The 11,338-nt window shown below is 39.0% G+C and overlaps 1 protein-coding gene across 1 annotated transcript in view; it reads left to right on the forward strand.

The window, feature by feature from the left end:
- The window catches only part of LOC116698496 (zeta-sarcoglycan), a 372,560-nt gene that overhangs the window by 343,738 nt on the left and 17,484 nt on the right, over nucleotides 1–11,338 (forward strand). Inside the window, exon 7 of the mRNA XM_032530441.1 lies at nucleotides 5,163–5,286. Coding sequence (XP_032386332.1) covers nucleotides 5,163–5,286 — 124 coding nt within the window. The remainder of the gene's footprint in view (nucleotides 1–5,162; nucleotides 5,287–11,338) is intronic.

Consider the following 11,338-nt stretch of genomic DNA (forward strand, 5'->3'; position numbering starts at 1 on the left):
CCCCCTTCTGTTTTTCTCCCAGAAATGAATTAAGATAAAAACCATTTCATGCTGATTTATTTCTGTCCTGCTTATCTTGTCAGGTTGGACAAATATGGCGCTGTATGAAATGGCCTTGTCGCAACTGAAGGTCAAGACAGATCTATGAGCGAGAGGACGGGGCGAGGGATGGTTGGTGTAAAGAGGGAGGAATAATGTAAGAGTTGGAAGCAGAGAGGGAAGACAGTTTTCTCTAATAATAATGAATTGGAAAGATAACAGCTTAGCTGCAGACTCCTGCTATCTGCACCACAAAAAAACAACCACTCAGAGGCCTGACCAGAAACCCTATTTGGCCATGTGTGTACATATGTTTGTTTATGACTGTCACTAAATAACTTATATGTCTGTGAAACAGTACAGTACATCATGTGTTTAATAGTCACAAGACATGATCCTCTGTTCACTGACACGAAGGAAGGAGACTATGAAGATACAAACAAGTTTGTCTGTGAGTGTGTGTAAACAAGACAAAGAATCTCTAGAGCAATGCTAGCAGCTCTTTGGCTTTGCACTTTGAGCTAAATCAGTCAGCATGCTAACATGCTCAGAACTACAATGTTAAAACACTTATGGTAAGCAAGTTTAATGTTTTCAATGTTCATCTAAGTTCAGCATGTTAGCAAGCTAATGTTTATAACTTAGCACTAAAGACAAAGTACAGCTAGAGGCGGATGGGAATAAATTAGTTCAGCAAGTATTTGGTAAATATAAATAAGACAGATGGTGGTGGTAAATCAAAAGAAGTGAGTTCACAAAGTACAGTACATAAATGCCTATACCAAACTGCAAATTGCATCCACTCAATAGTTGTTGAAATAACTCAGTTAACCAGTGGTGGACTGACTGACTGACTGACTGACTGACATTGCCGTATCAAGAGCCATGCGGCTTAAGGATGGCTAAAAATAAGACCATATTATCATGGAGGGCATTCATTGTTAAAACTTGAACCAGTGTTGAGATCTAAAGCATATGTTTGTTTCTGATGCAAATCCAGTGACCATGGTAGCCTCTTTCCTGGGAAAACTATGAGTTTGCTGCAAGTATAAGAACAGGAAAAGAGTATCTTAATAGCATAAAACTTGTTTTTTTAATGATGCATCTAAATTGAGGTAAGGTAGGCTTTTTAAGAAGTAACAAGACCAAGGGTCCACAGCCTTGCCATCCGCTCTGTGATGCTGTACTTAGAAACAGAGGTGCTTTGACCATAACGCTGATGTGAGCCTGGCAACATGTTCACAATGCCTGCTAACATATTAATGTTTATGAGGTATAATCTTTACCATGTCCACCACCTTAGTTAAGTGTGTTGGAATGCTAACATTTTCTAAATACAACTAAGCACAAAACACACAAAGTGCAGCTGAGGCCATCAAATCTTTGTCAAAACATTTTTAAGACATTAATTTCCTCAAAGTCACAACTTAACAAGTAATTTCGAAGCCCTTATGAGAATGCTGATACTTCAAGTACATGAGCACAAGACACATTCATAAATTAGGAACATCATCATTCACAGAAGAGCAATAAATACACAGCATTAACACTGGCCTCCAGACTATCCTCTAACATATAAATTATCCAAAGTTAATCAAGTTGAAACTTGTATGAAACCTCAAACTCAATTTTTCAGCGGTTAATCGATGTTCATGGCAATTTTATTATGAAACCCATTCATCCTGGTCCTACTCACTGTAATGCATCACGCGGTTGCCTTTTCTGGGGTTTTCTGTTGCCAGCATCTGACAGTGACAGAATTGATTTGTTCTTGCGGTTTAAGAATTTAACATGTTAAAAGTTATAGAATCTCTCGTTGGGACGTTCTTTCATTTCCCTCGGTGTCAAAAATGTTATGGCTCTTCATAACAAATAAACATTTAAAAAAATGTTTGTGGTGGTCAAACTGTGTAACTTAATAGTTGACATCTTGGACATATAAGTCATTTACCAGTCATTTACCTGAGAAATATGCAGATATGCTAGATTGTGTCTTAATTATGTCAATTTAAAAATGAGTGAAAAACTGAGACAAAATAATAAATGCCATGTTTGTGAAGGTAACAGACTGGGGAGTTAAAACAGAGGTTAAAGCAAACAGGGAGTTTGATGTTTAGATGGAGTGAGATGGGCGAGAGACATAGAGTGATAGATAGCCAGTATGTATGTGTTTGGCTGCCCATCAGAGCTAGTTTCAGCCTGCAGCAGTAATTGCCTCAACTGTCAAACCTGCCGGCGAGCCTCACTTCACTTCTGTTGACTAGGCCAGCAAGCTTGCTCCCTCTCTCTCTCTCTCTCTCTCTCTCTCTCTCTCTCTCTCTCTCCTGCACATGCAAAGGATAATGAATAATTGGATACGTTTTTCAGTTTTAATTCCTTCAAAACCCCAAATCTCTTGTCTTTCTGTTTGTTTGGTCTGTCTCTCTTTGGGAGTTCTGCTGCACAAATTCTGTTTAAGTCAGATCAATAAGTCACACCCATTGTTGAAGAACAATGCCAGAATAAGCCTCCCCTACTGCTATTTATGCTAGCAAGCTAATGTCACATGTTGAAAATAGCAAGTTTGGGCGGACATTTGTATTTTACAATAAGGCTGGCCTACTTGGTTATTTCTCTGAATGATTTTACATATTTACAAAGAATGTGTGTATGACATTTACTATCTAACTGGTAAATTTTGTGACCAATTGGCGGTGATTGCTATGGGCTTAATCTACATGGCAATGCACTGCTTAAAGCAAATGATGTTAAACATGTATCTAGCCAGTTTAAGTAGCTCATGTTACTGTGTTGTGTCAACAGTTAACTTTGTTTAATATTGTATGTGCCGCAAATGTTCCACAAACCAAAGGCAAAGGCATCGTTACTGCATCTGGAACCCATAACTATGGTGATTGGTTTAAAGAAATGCAAACAACCAAGAGCGTCTTTTCTACTAAATGAAATACAAAAATAGTGCAATATACTGTATATATTACTAAGATGCTCAGCACTTCACAGCAGCGGACCTTCTATTTCCTTTAATCCGCTTTACAGCTCCCTTTTAGCTCAAATTTTCCTTAACCCAAAGTAAATACCACACTCCATCAGATGGACGAAATTCTTTGGTTTGTAAGGGTCTTTCCATTACACCAAACAAAGTACACAGCACATCTTGAGTCATTTAGTCTGATGCAAACTCATAACCTCCCATTTTCATTAAATTAAGAGTAGCACATTGGTTGGGTGAGATGACTTAATTCTGATGCAAACCATCCTGCTTCAAGCATTTTCTTAAATCAGGTGACATTATCTCCACACTAATCTGCTCTACTTCAGCTTGTTTCAACGTAATGAAGGAAAAGTCTAAAATCCAATGATCTGCATTTGGAAGTAATGGAATTAACTTTTTTTTAAATGCAACACTCACCTAAATGGCTTTTCAAGGTGAATAATTTTTGCAATAAGATAAAACAACCAACTAATAGAGAGTAAACACTATGAATATTAAGACAGCAAAAATGGAGCTATGGTGAGACAGAAATATCTTTTAAAGTGCTCATTCATTATGCGGGTGCAACCAAACACGGAAAATCACTGCCAAGGGAGCTTTTTTTCTGCCTTTTAATGTTTGGTTCTTGATATAGAAACCCTGAATTGCAGTATTCCTCACCAAAGGTCCTGTGAAGAGAATATACATTTTCTTCATCCTGAGGGCACAAGTGAAGTGAAAGACATTAACAAGAAGAAGCATGGTACCATCACTCCCAGCCAAGGTTCCTGTGGTCCGAGGCATTGATGCTTGTTTATGTCGCTCTGTTGTTTGGCTACAGACTGGACGCAAGTCATCAATTCAGTTATTCTACCAATTGGCTTCAATGCTTTATCCCTTTAACTTTTTTTAGTAGGGATTGGGAATCCAACCTTCTGCAGTACCCTTGAGCAAAGCTTCTCTGGAAAAGTGCCCTTATAGCAAAGCATTTATTTTCGTATTTGATCTTTGTTGTGAGCATGCTGTTCAATTTGTCATACTCACACTTCATAAATTCAGTCTGCTTTGCCGAAATCGCTCTTTATTTAATTTCACTTGCCAACATGCCCTTGAGGGAAGCACTGTGCTTATCTAACACCACCAAGCTGTTTAATCATCTCATATTGCTTTCAACTTTGAGTCGCAGATTTAGCTACTGACCCCTTACGCTCCAAGGGGAGTGATGCCAACCATAGCCAGGGCACTTTGGAGCAGTACAGTATAACAATTATTCATTCTTCATATTCATTCTTGTCAGTTTTCTCAAAGTCAAAGGAAATAGTTCCTACACAGTTAGAAGTTAGCAAAATCTTAGCAAATATCAAACAAAGTGCACGTCAGGTCATGCTACATGCAACCATACTCCTGCAACACAGTGAGCTAAAGTGCAGTCTTTGTTGGTATATCTCTTTTTTTTTTTTTTTAAGGGCAACAAACAATTTGCCAAATGAAAAGTGTGCTAAAGTGTGTTGCTGACCCAGAAATCCTGAAAGGTTCCATCGTGTCACTACGTACCATAGGAATCTGTTTATGTAGTCCTTAGATAAGTCTAATATTACCGCAACACGTTTAACGTAATGATCAAAACCCATTTTCTTTTGTTAAGCACAACATTGATCAACATAAACGTTGCACGGATATACATGTAATTTGCCTTATTTTTATAGAAATTGCAGTAATTGTACCAGTTTTCCCAAGTCATCTGTGAACTATCCAAATCCAACAGGATTGAGGAAGATACACTGTAACAAAACAGCACTTACTAATTTAATCTTTATTTTCAAGTTGTGTATTCAAGAAGCACCATGTCGTTTAATGTTTAACTTCATGTCCTGTATTTCCGAGCGGTTGTACTCCACGGAGGTCTTTAGTCAAGACTAAACATTGAATGAGGGAGTCTTGATTTTTGCTTTGTTGTATTAGCTTTACCAGCACAACTGCTGTTTTCATTGAGCAGCTGGGGGATTGAGAACCTTCACAGTCAACTCATTATTGATCCAGTGGTATTAGTCTAAGGTAGCTGAAGCAACAGAACCCTGTCTGTTCAAACTGCATGTCTCTGCAGGTGGGTTTTCACAGCTTCCAACATGACTTAAGTGTTTGTGGTTCTCAGGCTGGAGTCACCAACTCGGACCCTGACCCTGGAGGCCCCCAGAGGGGTAGAGGTCAATGCTGGAGTGGGAGATTTTACAGCGTCCTGTAGGAAAGACCTTCTCTTGCAGTCCTCAGAAGGAGAGGTGAGTGTGTTTTCCTTTGTTGCCTTGTTTGTGTGGGTGTCTGTATGTGAACGTATCTGTGAGAATGTTCATGTGTGAAGGTGATGTGTCTGTGCTGTGGTGTGTGTGAGTATTTGGTTGGAAGAGAAATAAACAAAAATAGCTATGCCCATGTGTAAATACAATGGACAACACAAACTAGCAAACGTGTGTGTGTATGTGTGTGTCTTTGTGTGTGGCACTCTATAGTGTTGGGCCCGCTTCATTAAAGTACCTTATTAGGCTAATGAGCGTCATCAATCCAGGCGACCTTGTCCTCCTTTTCTCCCTCCTCCCCTCATCCCTCCTTTCTTCCCATCTTCTATTAAGGAGAAGTGACTTCATTAAAGCTGGTTTGATAAGGTTCCCTGTCACTTGCTGCTGCTGCTGTCTGTATGTGTGTTTGTATGTATGTGTGTGTGTATCATTGTTAGCCTGCTATCTCACTGTCAAGCTCTTTGCATAGCAGCCTGCCACTTTACGTGAGCACAGAAGCAGGTTTAGCCATTATCCTTGTGTGTGTGTGTGTGTGTGTGTGTGTGTGTGTACGCATCAGCCTGCCATGTTGCGTGTCTGCTGGAGCATAGTCTGTCATTAACTCAGTAATTAACAGAACAATGGCCTTCTCTCTTGCGTCACACTCACTGTCATTGTCAGTCACACACACAGACACTGTCTTCTATCACAAATGCACACACTCTCTCTCATACACACACACACACACGCACACACTCTCTCTCATACACACACACACACACACACACACACACACAGAAGACAGATAGAAGTCTCCTAAACTAAAAGTTTGACGCTACTCTTTAAAACTCATTTCTCATTTACTTCCCTCTAACCCAATACTTTTATTTCTTCTTCTTCCCTCTATTTTCCTAATCTTGTTTTCATCCACTAGGCCTTACTTTTGAAAAGTATACAACTTTATCTATATGACCAGAGACCAGGAGGTCTTAGGTAAATAAGCACAAAGAGGTCACCAAACTCTTGGGACAGCTCTGGCATATTAGTTACAAAACAATAAGACAGAATGTCAAACATGGTGAACTTTTCAAATGCGTGGTTAACATGTGCAGACAGGCAGAGGGGCATGCAGTATTGCAGAGAGGTGTGTAGAGAACATAGAAAAGTTTAATCCAGTGAGGTAATTGAACTAAAATAAATAAAATACTGAATATAAATGATGAGTCTTACACAACAAAGACAGTAATTGAATGTGTATCTCTTTATATGTGTTAGCCATGTGACAGATTTTCCTCTAATCTAGTACATGCCGGGATAATATCCCCACTGCAATTCCAAACCAAATAATATTTCTATAAAATGAATACATTTATGAATTTATAATTTAAGGTATTACGTTTTCCCCTTGACACCCACAAGCTCTGTCGCAACTGTAGCAAGATTACTGATAGTTGGATTTGGAGGTTAAGTCCAAAAGCACTGAAATAAGTGAATGGGTACTGTCTTCCATTGAAACAGTTTTGGGGGCAGATAGTTGCCTAAGTGTGCAGGTCTGATTGCATTTGTTTTTATCCTGTTCTTTTGGACTATGTCATGCACTTCCCTGATGGAAGGCAGACATGAAATCACCCTGCTCAGCAGTGCACATTACATGTTGTCAGTGTGTCATTGAGCCAAGCGTGTGGGGTGCCTCTGTCAGAGAGGGTCTGAGGCTGTAATAATGTATGTTGCGGACTGTACCCATAGTGCCCTTCTCACATTGTGGCATCTGTGTCTATTATATTGTTTAGTTTTTTATTGTCAGGGCAAAAAATAATTTGAACAAGGCCCGTTGTTCAAATTCCCCTTTCCCCCTCACCATGTCTCTCCTCTAACATTTCCCCTAAAATCTCTCTTCATATCATAGCTCTCATCCTTGTTTTCCTATTTTTCAACTTTCTTCCCTAACTCATCTCACTCCTCACATCTCTCCCCATCCTCCGCTCTATTCTTATTTTTTTTTTTTTTAACTTTCTTCTTCTACATCTTCCTCTTATCCTCCGCCTTCCTCCTATCCTTCTCAGCCTCTCAGTCCTTCATCTCTAAGTAACCCAGCCTATCTTATTAACTTTCCACTGCTAGGGTTATACATCACTGTGGCTGTCACTTCCCAGGGAAAGGGGATGGGAGGGAGGATTATAGTTTTTACCTCTTTTTTGTCAACTCTGTCTTTTTTTCTTCCTCTGTTTCATGTATTACTTTGTTTCTTTCTGGTCTTTGTTCGTCCATTCTCTCTCTTGATCTCTCTCTCTCTGTATTTCTCTCTCTCTCTCTCTCTCTCTCTCTCTCTCTCTCTCTGTCTCTCTCTCTTTGTCATTGCTGCATAAATAGATGTCTCCTTATTGATGATGAACAATGGCATGAAACATGGTATAGCAAAGATCGTGGTGTGGGTCCTTGGCTTAAGACAAAAAGCCATACTGTGGCAACCGTTTGCCGGATTCAGATAAAAACCTCTGTGCCGCAGGGAGCCTTTTCAGCGTGGCTAACTGTTCAGAAAGGCATTAATTTCCAATAATTACAATGACATATAGGGAATGTGTGTGTGAGCTTGAGACTCCCAGTAATGTGATTAACTTATACAATTAAACAGTCAAATTATATTTAGACTTGATGTGAGACTGTCTTCTAAACAGCAAGGAGTAAAAGCTCTGTCAAGCTGCACCAATCAATAAAACAAGTACCAAGTATAGAAGAATATATTTACTTTACTTGGCATAATTCTTTTTGACTAAAAAAAGGTCTAAAGTTTTCTAAATCTAATTATAAATCATTGCCAGTTGCTTACCACACAATTCAAAATATATAAAGAAGACATATAAAGATATGCATTTAAAAAAAAAAAAACTAATTCAACCAGAACATCTTACCTTACACTTTATTTTCACAAATACATTCAAATACAATTTACACATTTACTTTTATATTTCATGTTTTGCATTAGGTTGGGTTGTTTTTTTGTTCATACAGTCAAAACAACTTGTTTCTTTTCACATTCCCCAAATTCTTATTCAGATGCTTATTTGTGGGTTTATAGCTGATATCACACAAAGACCAACGCCAAGTTACACTGTTTGCAAATTTTAATTCTGCATGTAGTTTTGCACTTTTTGTGCAGATTACCCTGACAATCATTGCCATATGTCCGTAAGAATCAACCATTTGAAAAGCTGATACTTCTAAGGGGACATTTCTAAAGATAATGTATGGGGATTGGAAGGGAAAGTCACGTCAGCCAGACAGGTAAAAAGACAGATAGATACAAACAGACATGAAGAGAGAGAAGGAGCAACCTGAAGGGCAGATAAACCAGTGCAAAAAATAGAAACTGGCATGCCGTCAGGAGTGTACCCACCAAAGCCAGATATAGAACGTCACAACTATCGTATAATGTTTCTGTTGTTTTTTCTCTCCCATCTGTCTTCATGCCCGGGGCCCTGTGCTGGCTCTCCTCTAGAGATCACTCTGTACCCCTAAACCATTTTATGACAGTAGTGCCCAATGACACAATGTGCGTCATATTGCAATCCATTATATAAGGGTCCATTTGTCATGAGGACGTGTTATCCTTGAGCTTAAAGAAACAAACATATGGTTGCTGCAGAGGTGACTGATTCAACTCCACAGCCATTTTTGTCTTAAATTTGTTAAAAAAAAGATAATAGTCTGTGACAAATTAATATACATTCTTTTGATACCATCTCTTGATACCTTCTCAGTGCTTGATGTCACACATTCATGATTCATTACAGACAGTTCAAGAAAGCTTTTGCATTTCACATTCCCTCCTGCAGCTACCCCCTCTGTTAACCCCACCCAGCACAAGCATAAAGATCTGTCTAGCATTAATAGCCAGGGAAATTAACCCGCAGTTTACTTACTGTTCCGACCTGCATGCATCACGTTAGTTACTTTCACTGCACAATCAATTATGTTATTCTAATGCACACAAATTATATATGTTTAACAATCAAACTAAATTTTGTGCAAGTCGATTTTGTGACTGCTTGCCCAAGACTTAGATCCTGTGACCTGCAGGGTTGTGGGAGTATCTAGTGACGCTTGGCTTTGTCAATCAGCCTGAGGCTGGGCAGGATTCTCTCTGATAAGTCTAAAGTTAGTTTGGCTACTTTCATAAAAAATCAATTTGTCTTGGATACCTGATTGCCAATTTGTCATGATTTTAAAGTGCTGCCATGTGCATCAAATTGAGCAAAATATACTGACAATTAACATTGTACTGCTTATATTCAAAGTAAAAATGTAGAAGGACAACTAATTTGTTGACGTGGTTGGCCATAACTCTCTTAAAAGTATTTGCTCTTTTATATTTTCGTTTTTGTGTTTTGTGATCAATTGGAAATCCAGAGATACAGACATGATGGGATTCTTATCCTGCTTAGTTTAGATTTTATGTTTAACTGACATACAAAAAATGAGGACCTTGCCGATGACACAGCACTGCTCCCTCCCTTGTAACCTCCCATACAGTGTTTTTGTTAACCACTACCACAACACCATATCATTGCATTTCCCAGCATGTCACAAATAAAAGCATCACACCCGATAGTTGCCAAAGCAAGTATCACTTCTTTGTCCATCAAGCCCTGTTGGAAATATGCGGCAAAAAGATACCTATATACACCCCTAAAAAGAACAGATTATCCAAATAGCGTTCTTTTTTTATCCATGCTCATACAAGCTTTCCACCCGACCACTGACACTATCAAAGGAACAGAAGAGAGCGGATGAAGGGAGGATAGAAGGAGGATCGGATGAGTAGGAGGTGGAGGAGGATGGCAGAAAATAGATGTTTCTGTCGATTTTGCAGGAGAAAATAAAGGCGTGCTGGACAGCAAGGCTTAAAGCCAAATCAATGTTGTCAGCAGCTGGCACTTAAGAAGAGGCCATTAAAGTTTAAAAAGTTTGGAAAGCAATGCTGGAATTAGGGCCAAATGGGTTAGAGGTAGGGGAGCGTTGGCTTCCATTAAAATCAAAGCCAACGAGAGCTGACAGATCCTCTCAGGATTCCCTTCCACTCTTTCTCTCTCCCTCTCTCTTTCTGTCGGACATTAATTCACTGTCTCTCTTTCTTTTCCGTCTAATTTCTTTTCTCGTCAAATTTGTTCACTCTCTCACTGCCTCTGTTTATTATTTTCAAGTTAACTTTCCATCAATCTTTCCATTCTTCTACTCGCTTTGTGATATGCTTTTTATGCCCCCACAGCTATTGTCAGCAACTTTTGTGCATCGCTCATTCTTTTTCTCTTTCTGTCTTTGTACTGGAGAAGTTGTTTCGCCTCTGTCGCCACTCATTTTTACAGGACACCCCTTAGACAATAGATGCCCTCGCAAACTGAAACATGGACACTACATTTGCTGGTAATGAGTCAGGTTTTTATCATTGCCAGTGCCATCCACAGAAAGTCAGAGACATAGGTTTTAAAACATTTTGTATGTTGGCTGACTTAAGTCACTAAGGTCAACTTTTATTTCCACTGATGGCTCAGAGTATCTGTTGGGCTAAAGCCTTATCACGATAATTGTCAATGGGTTTAAAATCGAAGGTTTTCTCCTCCTTAATACTTCAGACCGGCTACATATGCAGTCATGCGGAAAAAGGTCCAGTGCAGTGGGATGAACTACAACACCAATTATTTTGCAAAATAGTTACATTTTGATGTTTGTTTGCTGTTTTGCTGAGAAGCAGACACAGAAATGTTCTCCAGGGAGCAATGGGTGGATCTACGGGGGGGAACAAGGGGGCGGCAAGGGGGGCAGCATCTAATGATGTTTTACAGTGTCTCTGTCATAGCATTTGTTTGACCTTTTTTTGATAATAATTACTGACAAAATAAGACATTCTGTTCTATTTTCTGTTTTATTTGTCTGTATCAGTAAATATGAGCAATTCAATTTAAATTCAATTTCAGCTAAATTCAATTTTATTTATAGTATCAAATTGTATCAAGAGTTCACTCTTCTCAAAACACTTTACAGATAGAGTAGGTCTAGACCA

This window comes from Etheostoma spectabile, chromosome 2 (assembly GCF_008692095.1).
Source record: "Etheostoma spectabile isolate EspeVRDwgs_2016 chromosome 2, UIUC_Espe_1.0, whole genome shotgun sequence".
In the NCBI taxonomy this organism is placed as follows: Eukaryota; Metazoa; Chordata; class Actinopteri; order Perciformes; family Percidae; genus Etheostoma; species Etheostoma spectabile.